Source organism: Heterocephalus glaber, unplaced genomic scaffold (assembly GCF_053883595.1).
Source record: "Heterocephalus glaber isolate CG9 unplaced genomic scaffold, H.glaber_assembly_v1.0 deba00001543, whole genome shotgun sequence".
In the NCBI taxonomy this organism is placed as follows: domain Eukaryota; kingdom Metazoa; phylum Chordata; class Mammalia; order Rodentia; family Bathyergidae; genus Heterocephalus; species Heterocephalus glaber.
This window is the reverse complement of record NW_028258336.1, coordinates 4,205,024-4,230,832: the sequence shown is the minus strand read 5'-3', so window position 1 is coordinate 4,230,832 and position 25,809 is coordinate 4,205,024. Positions and strand designations below refer to the sequence as shown.

The window sequence follows — 25,809 nt, the reverse complement described above, 5'->3', positions numbered from 1 at the left end:
AGTCTTTATATTACACGTAAATACTGACAAGGGTAACAGCATGCCATTAACAGACTACAATACCTGAGCATTAAATGTTTTACCAGGTAGCTTAATACTGTAATGAAAACAGCATGCAGTTCTTGCAGAAAATGTACAAGTTTTAATAAAAATTTTGCTAGGGGGAAGTGTAGAAAGTGAAATCTAGGATACTGTCTAGAAAGGACAGGGCACTAAAGTCTCCCTAGTCTCTGGCAATAGGAAGTTGTAAAGTCCTGGACAAGAAACAAAGGTTATTGGTGGAAAATGGAGTCAAGGCCGGGTAAGTAAAATCTGTAAATTATAGAAGGACTTTGAAAGGGCAATCAAGAGATTTTATGCGTTAGATATTCTGTAAAATGTTTATACACATTATCTTAATCTTAATACCTCTTTGAAGTAAGTACTGTGATCAGCTCCACTTTGCAGATGAGAAACTCAGGTAGAACAAAATTAAATAAAAAATTCATTTGACTGACTTTGGAGCCTGGGCTCTTAACCAATATAGTACAATTCTCTTATCCTCTAAGGGCTGTTTCTGGCTTTATTTATTCATTCCACAAATACATTTTGGCTGGCTATCATGGGAATAATATTGTGCTAAGTGGTATTAATATAGCAGTACACCAAACAAAGCTTCAGCTCTATCATAATACTTACTATTCTAATAAAAGTAGTGAAAAAAAGTAATTAGTTAATTAGATAAATTATTTGTTAGGTAGCAATAAATATTAAGAATGAAAAAATGCACAGTAAGAGGAAGTAAGAACTATACAATTTATTTAGGATAGTTGGGGACATTCCCTCCAATAAGGGGATTTTTGAATAGAAGCCAGCATAAAGCAAGTCAAATAGATATTGTAGGAAACAGCAGACTGCAGAAACAGCAAACGCAAAGAGAATGAGGTAGGAGGACACTTGCAGTATTTGAGAAATAGCAAGAAGCTACACTGACTGACTAGAGGGTGAGAAAGAGAATTACAGGATTAGACAAGGGCTAGAGGCCAGATGATGGAAGACTGAGCTAAGCTGAAGTCTCAGATATTTGTACATGACTTTTTTCAGCAGCAACCCTCAGCTTTACACCATTTATCAGGCTTATCAGGAAGGATTTTGTAATGCCCCCACTCATATCAGTTCATATCAGTTCCTATGAGAAGTCTGAGTTGCATGTCCTGGATCCTCTTCCCTGTATGGATATGGATAATGTTTTCTGATCCCACTGCCTACTCCTCCTCTCAAACCCAAAACCAATCATCAACAACATTTCCTGTACTCTCAGCCTCATCTGTGACTATTCACTTCATCTTGTTCTAACAAAAACTTGAATATCTCTAAATGACAGTTTTTCTTTATAGACCTCTGAAATCATGGACACTTTCTCTTATACATGCCTCTTATTAGACTTGAAGATAGGGTTCTTACAATTTATTGCCATATCCATGCAATTCTCTCTTGCTCCTCAAGCAAAATACCGGCTTAAAATTTCTTATCTCCTTCTAATCTTATCTCCTTCTAGTTGCAGTTTTCTACTGGCCCCAAGCTACTCCATTAGTTTCTTAAATATTGTAGCTGCTGGATCACTGTCACTCTCTGCAATAAATCAAATAATTGTTGATTTCAATATCCTCTTATATCACAGGCTCTTAAAACATTTTATGGGTGCACCTGTGCTCTGATTCCCTTTGGGTATCTAGATGTGATACCCATGGATCCCTTCTCAAAATAATATTTTAAATGCAGAAAAAAATATGAAATTATAAATAAAATTAAATAGCAAAATACATACATATACTTTTTGTAACACGTTAACATCTTCAGTGGCTCTGATAACTGCAATAATTTCACAACAGTGATGAATAAAAATAATTTGAAAAGCATGCAAAAACTTGGGGGATAAAGTCATGGGTACTGATATTACTATATTGATTACCTATATTTTATAATTGAAAGAAATTTTAAAGTTTAGTTAAGTATTAGTAAAAATATTATCTATCTTTTATTTTGCTCTTTAATTTATACTTTGGATTTCTCATATAAGAGAAACCATGTGATACTTAACCTGTGTGCCTGACTTACTTTGCTTAGAATTATGGTCTCCAGGAGCATGATAGGAAATGGAGATAGACTTTGTGGAGATGGAAAGGGAATGTGGCAAGACAGGAGAGAAGAGAGGGGAAGAGGAAGAAATAGAATCAAGATGCGATTGTATATGTACCAATTCTCCACAATAAATGTATGTGTTAGGTATTGCAAACATATACTAATAATAAAATAAATACAGAAAAAAGAATTAGAGGACAAAAAAAGAATTAAGATGTGTTATGTACAAATTCTGCATGATCAATGTGAGCATTATGTACTGCAAACATGTACTTAAAAAAATAAGGATTTGTTTGGGCTGGGGATTTAGCTCAGTGGTCCCATCACCTGCTTCGCAAATACAAGGTCCCAAGTTCAATTCCCAGTACCAAAAAAAAAAGTTTTATTTATTCCAATTCATGATCCCCCTAAATTTTATCCATGGACACATATTAAGAACTACTAATGTAGATAATCTCTCAATCTCTCCTCTCCCATTTCCTTGACCTCCTCTCCTTCAAATATCTTGTCTTTCACCTTACCTTAGACATTCATGCCCATGGTTAAATTCTAGACTTTAGCATTATGAATATTTGCAACATTCCATAATCTTTATTTCAAGTATTCCACTCTTCTTTCTAGCACCATCCTTCCAACATCTCAACTCCAAGAAACAGTCTTTTATTTCCATCTAGACATTCAATCAATTGATCAGCTTTTTTCAGTCTTTCACCCACCTCATATCCTCGCTTCCCTTCCAAATCAGCTTCAATTCCACTTTGAATTCTCTAGCCCCTTTCTCACCTTACTAAATTCAGTTCATTTGGCCAACCACAAGCCTGATTAAAATAAATTTTGCTGCGTAGACCTGCACCTTTGCAATTGGACTTAGCCAGAGAAAAACACCAACAAGCTAATGGGTTCACGTTAAATTCATAATCATTAATTTCAACTGTGCCCTAACTAATATTCCATGGTATTATCTAGTTCATCCAGTATTCTACTCTCTTAGATAAACAAGGCATGCTTTTTCATGTCTTCTTTTTAAAATTTTTATTAGTACATGTTTGCAGTACATAATGCTTATGTTCCATATGTGGAGTTGGCACATGGACATAACACATATTAATTCCTTTTTTCATCCCCTTTCCCTCCCTTTCCTCTCTTCCCTCCATCTCTTCTTAATTCTCTAAAATCCCATCCTTCCAATTTCCCTTCCAATATACCACACTGCACTATCTCCTACAAACTCCCACAAACACAAGCCCCTACATACCTGTAACTCATGTCTATAAAATCTATTTTTTCCTGCTATTATGGACAAACTATCTATTCTCCTAGCTAATTATTCTACTTACATAGATGATTCCATCCCTTTTTACCCATCATTGACTTCACTCCATCAGTTTTTCTTTTCTTTACATAATTATTCCCATCTTTATCAAAACAAAGCAAAACAAAACTTTCCCTGACCTCGCTTGGGCCGGCAATTACTGACCATTTTTCCAGCATCCTTGAAATTACTGTCTATATATTTTTTTCTCACTCCCTCTTAAATCTATTCCAATCAGGTCTTTGCCTCCATACTAACACCACCATAACTTAACCAAAAGTGCTTTTGTCAAGGTCTCAAATAACCTCCTCACTGAAAATTTCAATGGTCAGTTTTCAATCTTACTCTTGTTTGGACTCAGCAGCAGCATTTTCCATTTGAAATACTTTTTATGTTGGCTTCCAAAACATTTGCCTGATTTTCTTTCTACTTTCTTAATGCTATGTTCTTTGCTGTTTCTTCCACTTCTCTCTGACTTCCCTGAACTCTTGGAATGCCCAAAGGCTCAGCTCTTAGATCACTTCTCTATTCTACCCATGCACCTCCCTAAGCAATCTCACATCTTCAAGCTTTAAATGTCATCTATATATTGTTGACTACAAAATTTACAACCTTTTAATTCATATCTCTTCTTCAAACTCTTGACTGGCATATCCAATGTCCTATACAGCATCTCTAGTTTAATGTGTCTAACTGAATTCACATTAAACACTGCCAACTTACTCCTCCACTAGCTTCTCAATCTTAAGTCAATGCCCAAGCCTTTCCATCTCAGTTGATAATTGTTTTTCCAGTTTCTCATGGCTCAAACTTGAAATCATCATACATCTTGTCATGTGTCTTCTAAAATCTTGTATTACTCCCAGTTTCCTTCATGACCTCACTTTGATTACTCTCCCTGTGCTTCACTTAGCTATAGCCATTGGGGCCTCTTTGCTTTTCCTCACTCAGATCAAACCTTTGTAGTTACAGATTGCAACCTGGAAATCTTATGCCTTAAATGCCAACATTTCCTGTCTCATTTCCCTTAGGTCTTTGCCCAATATTTTGTTCCACCTTACCACTTATCACTATCTAACATATTATGATTTCTATTCATTTACCTTATTTATATCTCCACCACTAGAATTCAAGGTAAATAATTTTAGGGATCTGGGTTTTATTCACTGTTGTACTCCTACTACCTAAAACAGTGTCTATTATATGGTAGGTAATTATAAGTATTCAATGAATGAGTGAATGAAGAATGAATTATTTAAAAAAGGAAAGAAATGCAACTTTGGACATAACTAAATGAACAGAAAGTTTAAAGGGTCAGTGGGCTTTTATAACTACCTATATATAATTATCTTCAGAGGAATTGAACAAAATCATTTTTCATGAGATAAGAACAGAAGGTAAGGGAAAAGAAAGATCTTTTGAGAATTAGAAATATGAGAGCTGAAACTGTTAAATCAATTGAAGGAAAAGAAGGCAAAACTGAAAAATTCTCACAGAACTTATAACAAAAAAGAAAAAGATAGAAAAAGAGAGAGACATACAGATGAGCAGAAAGCCAATTCTAGAAAGAAAGAAAGGGAGGAAGAAAGAGAGAAAAGTATTAAGGAAATAATTTTTTAATTCTCTTAGGCTGAATACCAAACAAAGAGATAGAAAGAAGATCCATATCTAGCCACATTATAAAATTACTGAAACTGGAAAGATAAAGAGAGGAATATGTAAATTTTTGTCAATAAAAAAGTAAACAATTAAAAATGTTTAAAAAAAGGATAAAAGTCAAACTAACACCAGACTTCTACCTTTCACCTCAGATAAATCAATGCTAAGTTTTTACACCTTTAAATATTTTCCTTTGTTTAAAAATATAAAACCATATATAAATTTACTTATTTATTTATTTATTTGCTCTATTGGGAATTAAACCCAGGGCCTTGCACATGGAAGGCAAGCACTCTATCACTGAGCTACATCCCCAATCACCCCCCACCTTTTTAAAAGTTTTATTAGAAACAAAGCCTCATTAAGTTGCCCAGGCTGCCCGTGAACTTGAAATCTTCTAGCCTCCACCTCCCAAGAAGCTGAGATTACAGGTACGTGCCACCACACCTGGCAATATAGATAAATTTGATGACCCATATATTTCCTCCCCTTCCCAATTCTAGCACCCATGGTTGTTAAAGAAAATTATTTATAACCTAGAATTCCACATTCAGTTAATTATTAACCAAACATAAGGTCAACATAGTCACTTTCAAATAGGCAAAGACTCGGAAATTTTACTTCCTAGGCATCTGTTCTCAGGTAATTATTTTAAGATGTTCTCCAAAAGAAACCAGAATATAAACTCAAAAAGAAGAAGATGTAGAACTAACTTAGGAAATAAGAAATCTAAAATGAGAGATGTGCTGTGGCTTAATAACTTAATTAACCAGTATACTCCAGTGCCTCCGATACAAATGAGATATATCTCAAGAAATAGATATAAGAACTAAGGAACAACACACTACTGGTTACCTTATTTAAAAAAAAAACAAAATTCTTTTTTTTCCTCAATAAGGAAAAATAGAATTACAAACTCCAAAAAAACAAAATCTGGATTAGAAAACTATTGTCCAGACATAAAGCAAACTAAAATTGGCATTATTTGGAACAACCAGTAGAATGTAATATTAGGAACTTTGTCCTTTGAGTGGTGCAAGGGTTGTAACACTGAAACGATGAGTAAAAAAAAAAAAAATGATTAGAAAATACTAATAATCTCTGCAATGAAAACTATTTTATACAGAACATTTAAAAACAAAATTAATTAAAAGCAGTCGACATTGAAAAGTGGAGTTTTTAAAAAATGTGTTTATGTATTCTAACAAAAAAAGATAACATCATACAAAATAAGAATAAAAAGGAAGTTTACTAAAACTGATAGATAAAAGAGTAACGCAAAACAAGGTATTTACATAGTCTCAACATATCTGCTCATAAATTCCCAATTAATCGTCAAGGGAAAAATAACATTAGTGAACAAACCTGGCAAGTCATACCTTAACCAAGTAATCAGAATTAACTAACATGGACCTTGCAATTTCAATAAGAAGCAAAACAAAAAGGTGTTAACAAATGGGAAAGAAAACAAGAGTCGGAAAGTGTTAGTGAGGATGAAGAACATGTTGATGACAGTGTGTCATCATCTTGTAAAGGTCCACTTGCAACTTTGACTCATCAGACTATATCTGTCACAATTTCATAGTTACCTACCTTGACTCTCAAGTTACTCATTTCTAGAATTGTTTCTAAATTCAAAGCTATATGTCCCGAATACTACTAGACATATTTATTTCTTCAAATTCCTTACATTTACTGTATCAAAGGCCTTCTCTTCATCTTCTTCTCTAATCCAGTATTCTTCTAATCCTTCTTTTCAGCTAATAGTATTCACATACATTCATCCAAAAGAGAACGTCTAGCCATCTTCAATTACTTTCTCTTTCACCCCACACCTCATTTGATTCTATCTCCATTTTTTAAATATTATTAAATGCTTACTGTGTATTATCTCTCTTACTGTATTCCAGGGAATAAAAGACTAATAGGATACAAATCCTCTAAATTTTCTCACCAAAAAGTGGTTCAGATTCATTCTATCTTTTCCATTCCCAGTGCCACAGTCTGAATAGGCCTTATTATCATTTATATGTTCTAATTCATATTTAAATAACCAATCACCCCTCTTCCCTCAAATTCCACAATGAAATCAGTTTTGTTTTATTTTTTCTGAATCTCAAATTTGCTTATTTCATCACGCTGTTAAGACTAGCAATGGCATATTAAGGTTAATGCCAAATATAAAGAAAGAAAAAGTATTTGCCTATGAAAATTTCTGATATTTAATAGAAAGTATCATTTCAACATGAGAAATCTTAAGATACATTTATTTATTCAAAAAAATAAATCTTTAGTATATAAATTCCTAATACTGTTCATAGGGAAACAAAAAAGCAAAAAACGTATTCAATATACATACAGGAATTAAATTCAAATCTTAAAATCTAAGTAATTCTATGGGCTCATTTTACTTTACAGTTACAGAAAATGGACAATCTGAGCAAATTGTTATATATATATACTGAAATCCTTCTCCATTGTATAGTTGTTGATAATTCCTTCAAATTGAAAACTTATTTTTAACTCAATTCTAATTATTTTGTTTCAATATAAAGCATGCAGAAGAATATAAGAATATGTATGCTTTAATATAAGTATACATAAGAATATGTATGATATGACAAGGAAGATAAACAGTTTCTGTGTTAGACATAAAAATGTTCGTGCTCTTTTACACAGATGAAGCTTTAATGGGATACCTACATTACCTTGAACAGGGTAAAAATAGAAGAGGAAACAGAGAAATATGCTTTGATTTGCAATCATTACTATGTGTAACTCTGAACTGTCTATTTAGCACTAGAATAGAATGCTTTCAAATGCCCGGCAAAAACTCTGTACTCTAGAACTCATTTTAGAAGTGAAATAAGATTATCATCAATCTTCACATAAATGTTGGAAAAACATTTCATAGTCAGTATTTCATATAAAAGATTTGGCTTCAGGCAACCTTAGTAGTACATGCCTGTAATCCCAGCTACCCATGAGGCTAAAGCAGGAGGGTCTCGAGTTTGAGGCCAGCCTGGGCAATTTAGCAAGATCATGATTCAAATGAAAAGAACTGGGGATGTATCTCTGTGCTAATAAAGCACTTCTCTAGCATGTATAAGGCCCTAGACTCAATCCCCAACACTAGAAATAGGAAAAAAAGATTTGCTTCAAGAACTTATAATCATGGGGCAGGGGATTTAGCTCAGTGGCACCACGTCTGCCTTGCAAGTGCAAGTTCCTGAGCTCAATCCCCGGTACCAAAAAAAAAAAAGAAGAAGAACTTGTAATCAAAATAGGTCTTAAGTGGGCCGGGAATTTAGCTCAGTGGTTTTGCCGCCTGGTGCGCAAGGGCAAGGACCCAAATTCAATCCCTGGTTCCAAAAAAAGTTTAATATTAGCCTATGTTACCTACCAAAGAAGATACTATAGAGAACAACCTAACTGAGGCAATGGGAGTTGTAGTTTCCTGTCATAATATATACATATTATGTGTATACAAACATACACTGAAACTCTTTACCAATGACTGGATTTTGTTTATGCATTTTTAAAACATCCTATTAGAACAGAAAAATGTAAGTCTAAAATGAAACCTGACGTTTCATTCGTTCCTCTACTATTAATTCTTTTAAAAGCCAATCTTTGAAAATTCAATATGAACATTTAAAGGATGATCAAAGCCAAAGGCAGCAGAAATAACAATTTTAGACTATTACCTTTCTACTTAAACCACCAATATGTATCTTTTAATCTGAGGAAAGACATTTTTATTGTGAATTTGTTTTCTCATCAGAAATTTAAAATTATAACATCTACTTACCAACCCAACACAGTTGCTTAAAGCCACTTTGGTTGTACTACGTTGATCTTGCAAGTATCCTGTGTAATGACAGTTGTCTAAAAAGTCATGTTTCCACTCGGGTCCATCTTTCCCCCAATATTCTACCGTAAAATGTTTTGTCACAAAATTTGTATTGAGAGTCAAGTTTAGGTGAAAGTGCTTGCCATAGGCTGAAAGTTTAAAAAATAACTTAGACACTGCCTGCTGTGGATCGACAGGGTCCATACTCCGTCTTCTCCTTGAATGTTTATCATTTTTCACAGTAAAGCTGAGAAAAGCTCCATTTTGATCAACCCTTATTGGAATAGTTAGCTGGTAGTGTTCAAGATAAGTCAGGAATTCCTCTTTGTAATCACAAGGCAGAGAATCCAGAAAAAAAGCACATGGAAGAAAAGAAAATTTAGCAGAACAGAGAAGTAGCAACATAAACAATGATGTCAAATATGTTAAAACTATGCATCATTAAATGTGAGAGATGGACCAAAAAATTTATATTAAACAAAACTGAAAGAGTAAAAGTTTAAAAACTAAAGATTAAGTCCCAATTATTCCATTCTTCAAAACAATATTCTTTTTAAATTGCTTGTGAAAGACTGGTTTTCTTTTATAAATTCCACTTTAAAAACATAGATTCTAGAAGCAAAATTCCATAAGAAGTATGAAAATTTTATGTGGAAATAAAAAACCAATAATAAGTATATATATGTAAAAAAAAGAGTTTAGCTCACATAAATTCTATTTTTTAAAGTTATCCAAAAAAGAATTTATATAAAATCTCCACAGCTATCTAGAAATCATTTTTAAAAACCAAAATCATCAGTGTTAATGTAAAATGCTACAGCCAATTTCAAGAGCAGCCTAACAGTTCCTCAAAATGTGGAACATGAAAGTACCATATGATCCAGGAATTCTACTCCTAATTATATATGCACAAGAAATGAAAATACATATCCACATTAAAAACTGTATGTAAATGTTCATACCAGCATTATTCACAACAACCAAAGAGGAAATAACTGGGCTGGGGATTTAGCTCAGTGGTTTCGCTGCCTGCTGCATAAGTGCAAGGACCAGAGTTCGATCCCCGGTACCAAAAAAAAAAAAAGCAAAGAGGAAATAACTCAATTTTCTATCAATTGATAAACAAATAAGCAGAGTGTGTACTGCCACACAATGGAACACCATTCTACAATAAAAAGGAAAATTGTACTGATAAATGCTATGACACATGAATGAAACTTCACAATAACTGACTTCATAATCAAAGCTCAGTTTCTAACATTATAAAAACACTGTGCTTATTAAGAGAAGCCAAACACAAAAGACCTCATATTAAGTGATTCTATTTATATTAAATATCCAGAAAAGGCAAATCTCTAGAAATTTCTATTCAGAAGTTCAGAGATTTAGAGGTTGCCTATGGGTTGGGCTGAAGGGTGGCTTGGAAGGAATTTGAGATGTGCTGTTAATGAGTATAGATTTTCTTTTTGGACAGATGAAAATATTCTAAAATGTGTAGTGATAACTCTGAACATATAAAAATATCAAGTTGTACACTTTAAATGGATGATTTGTATGGTGTGTGTATTATACCTCAGTAAAACTGTTTAGTATTCAATAGAATACTAAAAATTTGGAGAACTATTAAACATATTTTCCTCATTCAGATATACTAAATATCACCATTTTAGCCATACCTTTCTTTAGTTAGGTTTACAACTTAAAAAACCCAAAAGTCTACCCAATGCATCACTGTCTATATATTGGGTTTAACTAAGAAATATAAACCCCCATGAAACCACAACCGAATAGAAATAAATTGAAACATAGTATTTATAAATAGAAATAAATTGAAACATAGTATTTATTTCACTTTTTGTAGATAAAGAGTCCATACTAAATTCCATGGTTTTGTTGATTACTTTCAGAGCCACTCTTTACACATGGACTTCTAGAAATATATAAAATCTATAGCAGTTTTAGGGCCAGAGATTTAGCTCAATGGCACCACACCCACCTTGCAAGCGCAAGGTACTGAGTTTGATCCCTAGTACCTAAAAAAAAAATCTACAACAGTCTTGAAAATCTGGCTCATTGGCACCAAAAAATTGTTAGTATGCATTCATGGAAAGAAAATCAAAACGTATGCCTTCAATAATTCTATAAACAATAAATTAGTCCGTGAAAAACAAAATATTGACTCCTGGGATTTTGTTAAGATAATTTCTATCATATAAAGTTCAATTTCATAGATTAAAATTAATAAGTTTTAAAATTAGAAAAATTGACTATAATTCTCACTCTTTTACCCAGATTTTAGTCCTTAGGTCAGAATTCTCAAGTTTGGAAAAGTACTTTTTATGAAAAGTCCCATATTAAAGGCCCATAACACTGTATCAGAACTTACCTGGTTTCTTCTTCTCTTGCATCATAAACCTTTGGATTATTTTTTAAAATGACCTTGTTCATAAATCCTAGCAATGAATGAGTCTATTAAAGTTTAGCATTCAGAAGAAGAAACTTGGGGTCTATGATTTTCCAAGAAAAACCAATCAACTCCAAAATCCTCTAGACATTAAACAGACTCTTAGAGCCCTTAATATTTATTAAACCAGAACTTGAAATGACACAGTAGGCTTCAGTTCCTAATACAACATATCCCAAAAGAAGTATTCACCCAAACTAAACATTCAGAATCTTTTCTTATCTAACTATTAACAACATTTTTTGTGAAGTTTCAAAAGCAGGAATCCTACCTTGAGAACTGTATGAAAGTCTGTGGTCACTAAGAAATTCCGATGAAGCCATGATAAGGCCCAAAATCCAGGTCAACGTCTTCCACAAAATTTCCATAATTTAGAAAAATGGATGATTTTTTTGGAGGGCTACCTATGTGCTAAAGAGTTAATACTATACCAAAATCGAAGCATAACAGTTTTATTTCTTTATAACTTCTTGTAAATTAGATATTACATGTTCCACTGTTTAACATAAGGCACTTTTTTCCAACATCTCATACTTTCTTCTATATGTGGATTCATTTTCCCAACTCAAAATGAAAAAAATAATGACGACAAAAATTTTCATATTAGGCTGATTAGTTACTAAAATATGGCCATTTTTTAACCTAGAAAAACAAACCAAAAAAAAATTTAAGTTAACTGAACAATATCCTAAATGGACAGATCTACTATTTATTACTCAACATTTGCCAAAGGACATAATTACAAAATAACTTAATGTAGTTAAATTAGACTAATATAGTTCTGTATAGTCTAAAATAAATATTTGCAAGAGTAAACACATAATTAGAGACCTAAATGGTTAGCAAGATAATATGACAGCTACTTAATAATAAAAGAAGGAATATGAAGAAGAAACATAAATCTTTTTTAAAGAAAAAACTTTGAACAGAGATGGAGAAAGGGGGAGGAAGGGAAAGGAAAAGGGATGTAAAAAGAATTAAGATGTGTACATGTATGTGCATCAACTCCCCATGATAAATGCAATTATGTACTACAAATATTTACTAATAAAAATAAAAATTTTAAAAATAAGGAACTTTGAAAATAACAGAACAATACAGTGAACTAACTTCCTTTAAATAAATTAAAAATAAACTGGCTTCATAATCTAAATTCATTATTTGTACAACACATTCCTTAATGTGCTCTTTAAGGTTATTTACATCCAGAGATTGCTGTGCTACTTTATGAAGCACCTATCATTTTTCTGACAAAGCAGATCTACGTACAGTGGCATTTATCAGCTGTCTGTGAAAATGCCAATGGTATTAAAACTAAACTTCTGAAAAGTTGAAACATATTAACTGTAACACTTAACTCTTATAAGGCAACTCAAATAAGGTAACTCCAACTCTAGAAATTTTTAAACTTCATTCAGGTATCACAACAGATTTGAAGTTCTATGTAATACACTTTACTTTCAGCCAAAAACCTCACTCAGAACCCATGCTTTTACTTTTTATTCAGAATACTAGCATACTTAGCTGCCTGATTTTTCACAGCATATTAGAAGAAGGAAAATAACCACAACAACAAAACTTACTAAAGAAAAACAAAGATTTTTTAAAAGGCCAAAAACTAAAAAGTAGTTTTAGATCTCCAAAGTATTACGCCTTGAGGTAAAGGCAAACCATTCTTATACTTTTCCTATTGTGTGTATAAGTGTGTTATACCTCAATATCTAATTTTCATAATATTGTGCATCAATCCGGGAAAAAACCTCAGATTACTTTTAAAAAGATAAATTATTATTAACACAGGGAAGTATGCAAAATATATTAGAAAGATTTTCATCTCAGGTACTTAATATATGGGATTATCATTCAGTAAACATTTACTACATATTTTTCGGTTAAAAATAGATGAAGGGGGCCAGGGATTTAGCTCAGCGGTGCCGCTGCCTGCCTCGTAACTGCAAGGTCCTGAGTTCGATCCCCGGTACCAAAAAAACAAAAAACAAAACAAAAAATAGATGAATAAATGAATAAATAAATGAGTAGTGGTTAAAACAAAATCACCTTAGGTATATCAGAGACTATTTGTAATTACTTCATTTCCTATGGTGCTTGAAATATTGGTTATTACAACATATAAAACAACCACAACCATTTAAAATTCCTTACAACTATCACTACAAATTATTAAACTACTAAATCTTAGAAAATTAACTCATTCATACAATGTTTAAAAGATGATGATAAAACAACATCAGAATACAGAAGGGATTAAAGAAAAGATAAGACACAATCCTTCTCCTTGAGGAGCTCATATCTAAGTAAGAAAAAAATTCAAAGCAGACTAGTATATGCCATAGAAGTTACAAAGGAGAGCAGAAGAGAGAGATGACTTCTAGTTCAAAGAAGGATAAATCAAAGAAACTTGTGAAAATATACCATTTGAGGTTGGTCTTGGAAAGGAATGAAATTACACAAATCAAATTGCTGCTGCAGATAGTCATTATAAATAGAACAAACACATTCCAAAAAGTCTAGATGGCAAGGAAAAAATGGGAAATAGTGTTAGTAATAATAGAAATAGTAACTTTGGTTCTTATGCAGAAGACTAACAGGTAAAAACTGGTAAAGTAATTTAAGAACAGTCATCAAAAATAAAGGATTTAAAATGTATTATTTCCTTTAATCTTCGCTCACAACAATTTTGTCAGTAGATACTATTGGCCCTATGGCAGGTCAAACCAATGGTTTCAATGATTCTAGCCTTGATATTTACACGCTTTTGTAATCTCCTCCCCTTGAAAAATTTACTCCTAACCAAAAGAATACCTCATTGTTGAGAGATAATTAGATTACAAAAGATTCTGACTTCCATCTTGTTAGCAGACTCTCGTTGGTTGGCTTACATGAAGCAAACTGCTAATGGTGGCCCACAAGGAAGGAACTGAGCGCAGCCTCTAACTATCACTGTCAAGGAATTGAGACCTATAGTCCAATAGCATGCAAGAAACCCATGAGCTTAGAAGCAGATTGTTCCCCAATCAAGTCAGCTGCAGACACCAGTCCTTGCCAACACTTTGACTTGCAACTTCATCAAAAACCCTGAGACAGAGGACATAGGTAAGCTGTGCCTGAACACGTGACAAAAAGGAACTGTGAAATAATGAACATATGTTGTTTTAAGTCCCTTAGTTTGTGGCAATTTGTTACATGCAGCAATTGATAACTGACATAGTAACCAATTTACAGTATAGATAAAAAAGAGTGTCAAAGGAGAGTCCAGATTTACATACTGAGCCTATCTGCTTCTAAAGTCTAAATTTTTTGTATAATATCACACTTCCAGTTTGAGGTACTATAACTTAAACATTCAATAGTAGTTGAATACAACTAATGTTATATAAACTATTCATGAATAGTATTGATAGTTAATAGGAATAGTTTTAGCAACTTTACCTACAGCAGTTGTTTCACCTCAAAATTACTTTTACAGATTTAGGCAAGGCAACAGACACTATATATCTCAGGTAAAAATCTATAAAAAGATTAAGTCACTCTATTATTCAATAACAGTAATAAAAAGACCAAGTTATTTTGGTTTGCAATTTATTTACATACAGTCTGCATATGCCAAACCTAATTATAAGATATTAAAGTATAATTGTCGCTTCATGAATAACATTCATTTCTATTGTTTAATTTTTTTAAGTACTAGAATGTTTTGAATAATGTCTAACTTTAAATGGTTCTTTTATATACTTTAAATTGAATTCTTCCTTTAAAGAGGAATATATAATTAACATAGATTAGTTTATTTTCTAGTAGCGGTGATATATTTGTGCTGAATCATTCATCTTTTTTCTTCTATTTTCCCGGGCATTGAAACAAATGACAAACTTACTATATAATTTGCTAGGTTTAAGAAACTATTTTTTCACATTCAATATCCTAGTCTTTGTAACCATCACTGTTACCCTTACTAACACTGTACTGTAAACACCCAAGTTAACTAAGCCAATAGTATTAGGAGAAAAAGGAAACATGTAACTCTTTGGCCAGAAGTAGACTAACATGATTTAAGGATTTGCAGTAAAAAGGGCATTGGTGCATAGTAGAAAGAACAGAAGTGCTGAAATTAAACAGAGTTCAAGTCTTGGTTCCATCACTAGCTACAGTATCCAGCACATGGTTATTCAATAAATTTTTCTCCTTCCTCTTTATCTCCCTCACTCCTCCCTTTCTTTCAAGTCTCTGATGCTCAGGGAATTAACTTAACACTATAGATTGGTGCTTAGTTGGATAGAGCTCAACTAAAATTACAACTACCATACCTAACCACTCATAGTCATCTGCACAATAAGTGAACAGGTTAACTTACTTTCTGACACATGCTGGGGAGGTTAATCTAGACATTAAACAAATATATAGTTCCAACGTTAAGATGAACAGTAAAATACTGGACAACTGTCCAGAAATCATAATTTATTAACCTTTTAAGTTAACCCTTTAAATTGCAGAGCAAAAGTATTATTAGGTCGTGCAAAGCACAAATGCTTTGAGTACTGGATTTGAGTCCTGAACCTCCACAGATCTGTTCTGTCATCTATAAATTTATGACACTGCTATCTACCTTACAAAGACTTGTTGAGATAATAAATTAAATTACACCTGATATAATGTGTGTGCATATTTCCCTTTAATGAATAAATAAATGTTAGCCTCCTCCCCTCATTATATAGCATAACTTTTTGAAAACCTTTCTTCAAAAATTGTTTCAAGTTCCCCCTTCCCTCAAAAAATGTGAGATAGTTGGATATAATGATAGGATCAACCAAGTAGGTTATATTGACTTTTAAACCAAATAGTAAAGAACTTAGATCACGCACTGCTTGCACTGATAATTATTTTAATTTTGAAAACAGAATCAAAACTTCCATTTGACTTTGATTTCACATATGCCTTTTTTCATAACACAAATGCTACAACCAGTAAAGTTAAAAAAATCATTTACCTGCTTCCACTAGGTTCACTACCTAAGTAGAAATAAGATCAGACATTTGCACTACAGTGATTCCCTCAGTAGTTTGCCCTAGGTGAAGGGTATTACTTGACTTTTTCCTCTATCATCTTTACTTCCCATTCAAGGAGTCTGCGAGTAGCCAAGGTAATAATTTCCCCTCATGAACTATTATTATGAAGTTGGAGAACATGTATAATATCCTTCTCAACTTCTTTGATCCATCTTAACTCTGATCATTTATTTTAAAGCTGATTTGGTCCCCATAAAAAAAGCAACAATACCATGCATCCTTCAGATATTTAATTTTTATATGTGAAAATTAATTTATTTCATTTTCCATTTATTCTCTCGACTAATAGTTGTCACCTACTGTATGCTAAGGACATTACTATGTTCTAAGTATAAAGATTTTCAGAACATTCATAAACTTCATGAAATTGGTCTCTAAGATATAATTAAACATTTAAATCACCCAAAATTTATCTATTAACAAAAGCACATGAGCAAAGAGCAAAAATACAAACCAAAATTTACCAATATCAAGTTCTACACTGCGTATAGTCACAAATATTTCTCCTAAATAACTAGGTAAATATGTGTCATTTTTCATTATGCTTTTATTCCTGAAAAACAGAAAGCCTTTTTTCTCTTGAAAGTAGCTCAAAATGTTAATAATCAACCTTGTCCTTTGATAAAAAAGAGCTATCCACATTTTCCCTTTTCTTTCTCACCCCCACATTCCAAATATGCTATTAATTCTTCTTAATGTGTTAATTCTTAATTCTGTCACCAGCATCACAAGCAGACCAAGATTTGGCCCATAGGCCACCAGTAATTACCTAGTGGTTGCTAAGGAAATAAAGAGAAAGTGGTAAGAATAGACAACAGTAAGAATTAATCTTACAGGTATTAGTCCAGCCATGAGAAGTATTTACAATATTTCAGATCTTGAGGTTAGAAGATTTTCCTTTTGAGAATCACAAAAATATTAATATAACTACACATGTTTCATGTACTACCATTTGTGACAAATGAATGAATTTGATTTGTTTAATATTAACTTATCTGCTTCTATATGCCATTCTTCAAAAACCAAAGCACCAACGATAACATTTAAGTACTAAATTAATATAAACCATACTGCAGGTGAAACAGAAAAACAATTATCTCCAAAATTAATTTTCTTAATTTCCTTTACACCAGTTTAAATTACATTTATTTTCCTCTCGTGGATTATAAGGACAGCCATTACCACATCTAAAAGTTTCAGTCTCAATCAGCATAAGTTAAAAATAAATAAATAAAAAGAAAGAAATTAGTGAAAAAAATCTGAACATAAAAGAATATGTTGAAAATCACAGTCAGTGCCTTTTTTAAAGTTCCAGGCAATGATTCAGTTTCCCTTTTCCTCCCCCTGCTCTGCACACCCTCACCCCCACCCTCTTCTACTTCATCCAGACAGAGGGTAACAGTCTGAGCTGCCCTGGTTGAGTTGATCCTAAAGTTAACATTCAGCAGCCCATTTCCAGACAGCAGCGCTAAATCTATTTGGATAAAACGCGTGTGACCCAGACAGTTGGCATTTGGCCCAAACGCATTGCACCGGCAGCTCAAATAAAAACAAGAGTAAGAAACTCACTCTCTTGTTTCCTCTCAGTGCGCCTTCTCACTCTTGCTCTCTTTGCCTCTAGTACAACAAGGGAAGAAATTATCAAAAACAGAAATTGTAACACACATTATCAGTATTTCCAATACTCCCTCCAGCACTCTTACTTTCCCTCCCCAATCCCTGAACTTTGGTCCCATACACATATATACAGACATACCCTGATAAACAAGGCTCCGGAGGGTTATGAGTCTAGCACATCCCAAGTGGCCAAAAGTAAATCAAAAACATACGTTTCCATCTCTTTGATTAGCCTATTAAGAGCTTAACATATCCTAACACTGGGCTACAGCTAGCACATTATTGTATCCTCTGAGTCCAGCATAAAATATGCACTTGTCTGAATACTTAAGACACTGACATAAAACTATAAAATGCAGGAGACTTCTCTTTAAGAAACCTGGAAATCAATTTAAAACATACGTATCATTATTACTTTCTCCATTACTATTTGGAGATTAATTAAAAGACTATAATCATCAATATCAAATCCATCTCATAAAATACGTATGTTCACATAATTAAACATATTTTTGCATCTTAAAATACTTGCAAGTCCCAGAGTTTTACAAACCCCGACTAGTTAGAGTTAAAAAGATGTCTATCTGTAAAATGAGTTCAGTCAAACTCACTCCTTGCCATAAAACACACACATACAGAGAGAGAGAGAGAGAGAGAGAGAGAGAGAGAGAGAGAGAGAGGGAGAGGGAGGAGAGGAGAGAGTTTTCTAAGCGTTATTCGGAAGACAAGCAAAGCACAAGTTTTTTCAAAAAAAAAAAGGTTTCATTGAATATTGTGAAGTCTTCCTTACCGTTTTCATCTTCAAATTCTGATTAAAAGTAAGTTTCAAACAATAGAGATTGCACTGGACGGCTCACGTACTCCCTTCTCTTCTCTAATTTTTTATTAGTATTAGTATTAGTATTAGTATTAGTATTAGTATTATTTTGCCCCCCTTTGCAAAGCCACACCAGCCAGTTATTCTGCAGCCAGAATAAAACCATATAGTCTGGCTAACTCGGGCTTTAGAAAACGGACTTTCTGATTTGGCAGAAAAAGAGATGCCTTCAATACATCCAGGCTACCAACCTGAGATGTGCCTTTGCAAACACCCTTTCTCTCTCCCCACCCCCCAAAAAAAAGAAAGGAAAAAAGAAAGAAAGGAAGGGGGGAAAACTTATTGGGGGTGGAAGTGGTGCCCTCTCTTCCAGGACAGCTTCGTGCCTTTGCTATGCAAATAACATGTGCAGAGCATCAAAAGGTATCAGGAGAAAAGAAGACAAGAGGAGCAGGAAGGGCAGCAAAGATTTGTTGAAGTAGCCCTAGATCTCACTACCGGCCCCCAGCCAACTTGAATTGCAGAAGAAAATTTGGCAGCTTTTCCTCAGAGGCAGAGCACACTGACGTCAGTCTGCAGATGTGCCTGGGCTGCGTCGGGTGCGCATGTGTCCTGGGTCGTCACGTGGAGGGGGAGGGGAGATAGAGGTACAATCGGGGTAACCAACTACCAGCCATTCAGAAGGGCTTAGACAATGTCAACTTTTCCACCCTGTGAATGAGAGAAATTCTGGCCCCGCTAACCTCTCCCCCCAAAACCACTCCGCCTCTTTTCTTCCTCCTCATCCTCTCTCTCTAACCTCTTTTCGAAATTCTAGCCTGGTTTGTTATTAGTGTTTCTTGGAAAAAGGAAAGCGGAGGGAGAGGATGAGCGATTTTGGATGGACTAATGTCACTGCTAATATCTTCAGTCCCATCCTTTGTGTATTTTTGAAATTCATACAATAAATAAAAGTTGTACATGAACACTGCCTCTGGGTAAACTTACAGCAAACTTAGATCGGTAGAGCAGGCAAATTTCAAGACTTGGTAGTTAGCTACTTGTGTACAAAACGCCTCTGTGTCTTACAAAGACTTCAACAAGTCAGATTATCACCAAAAAAAAAAAAAAAAAAGGAAAGTAAACTAAGACCTGCACGTTTTCCATCTGACTATCAACTTCAGGTTATGTGGGGCTTGACGTGGGGGGGGGGGAGAGTTTGCATTATTTCCAGATGAGGGTGAGACTGGATGGTGTTTTAAAGTGCAACCGGAGAAAGCTACAAGTGTATTTTTTAAGTCAGTACATTGAATGAAACTTCACTGCCTGCCCAAAGGAAAATAAATCTGCAAACAGATCCACACATACAGCCCATAAGAAAGGTGGGGGGGGGGGGGGGAAACAGGAACCCTGCTATGATCTCAAGATAAACAAACAAACCCTCAAAACTGGTTCTTCAGCCTTTCCAATCTCACCCTCCCCCATCTACCCTCAAACACACCAGCCGCCAGTCCAGCCTTTAAGGATAAAATACCACTGCACTGTTGCACTTTCACTTTCATTTGCTGGGAGAAAGGCACTGGCATTAAACCGTGAAGAAAATGCCCAATATGTTTTTCATGTCCTAAGCAAGCAAACAAAGTCTGGCACACAAATCGGAAACAGGAAAAATGTGAAAATAGTTTAGGACAAATGTTGCCTTTCATCAGTGTAATCTGCTGCATCATTTATCCGTCTCTGCCTCAGAGTGTAGGTTAGGGAGCTGTTTAAGAGTTTCCGAGGTTGGGGGGAGGGGGAAATTGACGCTTTGAAATTCCAGTCCTTAGTTAACGCCAAGTCAATTTCCTATAGACAGAACCAAAATGGAGAATTGGACCAGAGGGCAGAGGATAGGGAATAGGACCTTTCTAAATACCAGCTCTTAAATTTCTAGCTTCTGCTAACAATATTGCCCATTTGAATTTTTTTCTCCCTTCCTACGCCGGAGGTGGTAGGTGTAATTCTTCTGGTGAATCCATGAATAGTTGGCAAAAAGAAGGCATGAATCAGACCAAGAACGTCCAAAAATAGTTACTTCAATGTTTCTTCGAGGATTGGAAGGGCAAGGCATCACTCCACAGAATGAATAGTCCTCATCTTGACCCTGATCAGTATTATCTGGCTAAATGCCATTTTAAACGTAGTAATATGTGGTTGGTATTAACAGTATTAAATAAAGATGACTCGTGTGTGTGTGTGTGTGTGTGTTTAAAATACATGAGATGGCTAACCCTGATAGCAATCATTGTAAACACCAAAAATAAGGGTGGGCAGAGAGCTGTTTTTGCATAAAATCACAGTTTAAATAGACATTAACGGTAATCTTCCTTAATTTGTGCAGAAAGCACAGGAAAAAAAAGATAACGTGTCAGCCATAATCATTTTATTAGCTATCTGAAAAATTTTTACTCTTAATTAAGATACACTGCCCTAGGAAGTACCCACATTGTAAAGGAGCCTATTCAGCCAGAAGCGGACTTTGGCTAATTACGTATTCAAAGAGTGCCATCCTGTGTCTAAACAGAGTAAGGAAAAATTTACAACAGATTCCTTGTCTCCTCCAACTGAGTTAAGAAATCTAAGGGTGAAAAATCACTAATGTGAGAAATGGTGAAGTGCAGTTTAACTTTATATATGTGTATATGTGTGTGAACATTTTAATTGTATTACAGAAGATTTCAAATATATATAAAAGTAGCAAAGTAGTAAAATAAACCTCAATGTAGCCATCATCTAGTCATAGCAAGTGTCAAGGCATGACCAACTTTGTTTATCCCCATTATTCATTGCATCCCATTGTATTATTCTGAAACCAATACTAGATATCATTCCATTGCATCTATTAAGTATTTCCCTGAATTTTTTTTGGTTTGGTTTTTTTAAGTGATTAAGTTTATTGGTACATTTTACATATACATAATGATTACAGTCATCATAGGAAATTTGTACCTGTACATGATATATCTTGATTCTTATTTTTTTCCCATTCTCCCACCTTCCCATCAACCCCTTAATTTCTAAAATATAAGGACTAAAAAAGTCTCAGTACTAGAGCATTATTGCTCTTTAAAACAATTCCACAAAATCTAATATTAGTACTCAGATTTCCCAACACAAATAGAAAGTATTTTCTCTTTTTATTAGAATCAAGATCCACATGCTGCATTGTATATTTTAAGTAAACTTTTGATTAAACTAGAATAATCTTACACAAAAGTGGATACATATAATAATCATAAGTATTCAGTCTAAGGACAGTTCACAAAGTGGACCTGCCAGTGTGCCCCTACCCTCTTTAGTCTCTCTTAAATTTTCATTTTACATTTATTTATTTATTTATTTATTTATTTATTTATTTATTTATTTTGATTGACTAATAAAAATTTTATGTATTTATGGTGTGCAACATGATGTTTTGATATATGTATACATGTTGGAATGGCTAAATCCAAAGAACAAGGGAAGAGAAACTAACATATACAACACCTCACAAATTATTTTGTGTGTGTGTATTTAGAACACTAAAATTCGCTTCACTTAGCAATTTTCAAGTATGCAATATATTGTTGTTAATTATAATAACCATGATGTACAACAGAGCTCTTGAACTCATTTCTTTTAACTGAAAGTTCATACCCTTTTACCAACATTGCCTCCAGTATCCCCACATATCTCAAATATTTTTTAATCTATTGGTTTCCTCTCATGTTTTCATTTTCATCCTATATGATGGTTTGTTTTGGTTTGTTTCTGACAAGGTCTTGCTAGGTAGTTCAGGCTGCCCTTGAACTCACTATGTAGCCTACGCTGGCTTCAAACTTGTGGCATTCATCCTGCCCCAGCCTCCTGAGTACTGGGATTATAGGGAGGCACCCACCACACCGGTTTTTTTCACCCTATGTTACTATCTTCCCATCTTACTATATTCAGCACTTCTATTAACATGGAAATATTTTAGTAGTATAATTACACATTATTTCTTAATTTAAAATATATGAAACAATTATAAATTAAACTCTGAATGAATTTTAGTTTAGTACAAATTTTTTAACATTTTACAGGTGTTCACCAGTAATCCCAGCTACTCTGGAAACAGACAGGAGAATTAAGTTTGAGACCAGTCCAAGCAACTTAATAAGACACTGTCTCAATATAAAAATTTTTGGGCCGGGGATTTAGCTCAGTGGTTTCGCCGCTTGCCACACAAGCGCAAGGATCCAAGTTTGATCCCCAGCACCAAAAAAAAAAAAAAAAAAAAAATTAAAGAAGAATGTAGCTCAATGGTAGAGCATTTATCTAGCATGCATGAGAACCTGTGTTCAACTTCCAGTACTGAAAAAAGGGAAGAAATATATGTCTATATTTCAAATTATAAAACAGAAGTAAAGGCTGAAAAGTTGAGAACCTTAAAATAGGAACTAAGGAAATTTTAGAGGTAACAGAGACCCTTTGATTTTTTAATACTTTAACACGTAAGTTAAATTTAAAATTTTAAGTTATACACCAAGGCAGTTCTCAAGATTAGATTGCTTGTATTTTCAAAAAAATGAGATAAAAAATTCTGATATTATGATTGCTTGAAGTTATTAAATTGAAGGAAGTAGCTCTCTCTAAAGATAGTGAATCACTAATACTACTTCTGAGATATTAAAACCAGATTCAACACACTAAAAGCAAAATTCATACAGTTTTTACTCAATACAACACATTCTTTCAACTAGCTAAGAGTTCAATTTGGTATAGTGAGAAAAATATTTTCTAATCTTTTAGAAGACTATTGTAGGACTTCTTAAATAAGTGCAAAGTCTCAAAGCATAAATGAAAAGATTGGGTTTTTTTACTTTATTAAATGAAATTTAAGAAACCATTAAAAGATGAAACTAAAAACCAGACATTAGAAAATAAATGTGCAACACATATAATTGAAACACAATAAACATTTACAATACTAAAGAATTCTCACAAATCTGTAAGAGAAAAGCCAAAGAATTAGTAAATAGCACAAATAGACAGGAGAAAACAAGGTAATGTCCAAAAAATCAATAATAAAATGTTTTGGGCCAGGGATTTAACTTAGTGGTTTCGCCACCTGCTGGGCAAGCTCAAGGACCCGAGTTCGATCCCTGGTACCAAAAAACAAACAAACAAATAATAAATTGTTTTATCTTATTAGCAATCATAGAAATGTAGATGTTCATATTTCGTAAGTCAAAATGTTAAAATTTCATAATGTCATGGATGGGAGACTATTTGGAAAAATAGACATTTTACAAAATCTCGGGGGTACAGGTACATGGAGTGTGGTTTGCAGAGGATTGAACCAGGGACTGTGTGCATGTGTGCATGTGTGCATGCTAAGCAAGAGCTTTATCATTGTATCTATATACCCAGCCCTCTTTTTTTTGTTTGTTTGGTTGGTTTTTTTGTATCAGGGATTGAGCTAGGAACCTTGCACTTGAGAGACAGATGGCAGAACCACTGAGCTAAATCCCTGCCCCCCTCGTATACTTTTGATGAAAGTACAAAGTAAGTGCAAACACCAGAAAGAAGAACTTGGGGAAGAAGATATGCATAGATTTTAATACAGAAGGGCCATTTTTACTTATATAATCTTAGGGAATTCTCAAATGAGAAATTCCCATTAATAATTATGTCAGGGCCTGGGATATAGCTCAGTGGTTCCGCCGCCTGCTGCGCAAGCACAAGGACCCGAGTTCGATTCCCGGTACCAAAAAATAATAATAATAATTATGTCCGTATTATTTGTAGCAGTGAAGTAACTAAAAAACAAACCTAAATGATTATCAATAGAGAAATAAACAAATCATAGTGTATTCCTCTATGGAATATTATAGATGGTTAAATAGATGGATTAAATCTACATGTAACAACAGGAATAAATTATATAATACTGAATCATAACATTTCAATAGGATATATTATAAAACAAATTGGAATTAGATGTATATGATATGATACACATATATTTTAATAGCATACCAAACATAGGTCTCAAACTTTAAAATATATGTACGGGAGGAAATATAGACTATCTTGAAGATCTTAGTTACCTGGATAGAAAAAAAAGTACAGGAGGATTAAGCCAGAGCTCAAACTGGATATTGACAAAATATGTAAAATTTTGTGTAAAAAACAAGACAATCTGAACTAATATTATAAATGGTGACATCTGTTTACTCAGGGTGTTGGATGTACATCAATATATATTTGATTATTCTCTGTATTACTGAAATAATTTAAAATTTAGAAAGGGGGCTGGGAAAGATCACTATTATTTGTTACCTGTAAGTTTCAGAATTTTATACTTTAAATGTGCAGTTAGCAATGGAATTATATCTTATGGATGAGGAAGACTAATTGAAATTCATATATTAGAGTAAGCTTATGATTTTAGCCTTTCTACCAAAATATTTTATTGCTGATAGTTGTTAAAAAATAGTTTCAATTTAAACTCTTTCCTTCGTTATTTTTTTTATTAGGGTATGATATCAACAATAGGAATAATAACAAAAAACTAAAAAAAAATAAGTGAGTATAAAAAGAATCAAGATATCTTATGTACATGTACCAACTCCCCACAGAGAATGTAATCATTACATACTACAAACATGTACTAATAAAAATAAAAATTAAAAAACAGAAGAGTGGTCATAGTCACTGGTTTATATCTATACTACACAAATAATATCTAATACTCAAAAAGCAAGAAGAAAAAATGGAGTCAAAGCATATCCCTCAGCTAACACCAAAGACCTCAATATGCTAATAACAACAACCTATTGTTTAACATTGGGGCTGTAAGAAGTATAAAAATATAAAGCAAGGACCCTTTTCTAAATAAAT

General features: G+C 33.5%; 1 protein-coding gene across 6 annotated transcripts in view; it reads right to left on the bottom strand.

Moving 5' to 3' along the window:
* Adamts6 (ADAM metallopeptidase with thrombospondin type 1 motif 6) overlaps positions 1-19,514 on the bottom strand; it is a 295,156-nt gene extending 275,642 nt beyond the window's left edge. For 5 of the 6 annotated variants that reach the window (XR_015442349.1, XR_015442350.1, XM_087189555.1 and 2 more), the window contains exons 1-4: positions 18,901-19,514; positions 18,063-18,110; positions 11,681-12,051; positions 8,904-9,268 (exon numbers count right to left, since the gene is read on the bottom strand). Coding sequence is in view for 4 of the 6 variants with exons in the window: in XM_087189555.1 (XP_087045681.1) it covers positions 8,904-9,268; positions 11,681-11,777 (462 nt within the window). In the remaining 2 variants the exon portion in view is untranslated. Of the gene's footprint in view, positions 1-8,903; positions 9,269-11,680; positions 12,052-18,062; positions 18,111-18,249; positions 18,875-18,900 lie in introns of those variants that run through there. The other variant, XM_087189556.1, reaches the window with a different exon arrangement.
* Positions 19,515-25,809: the final 6,295 nt, after the last annotated feature.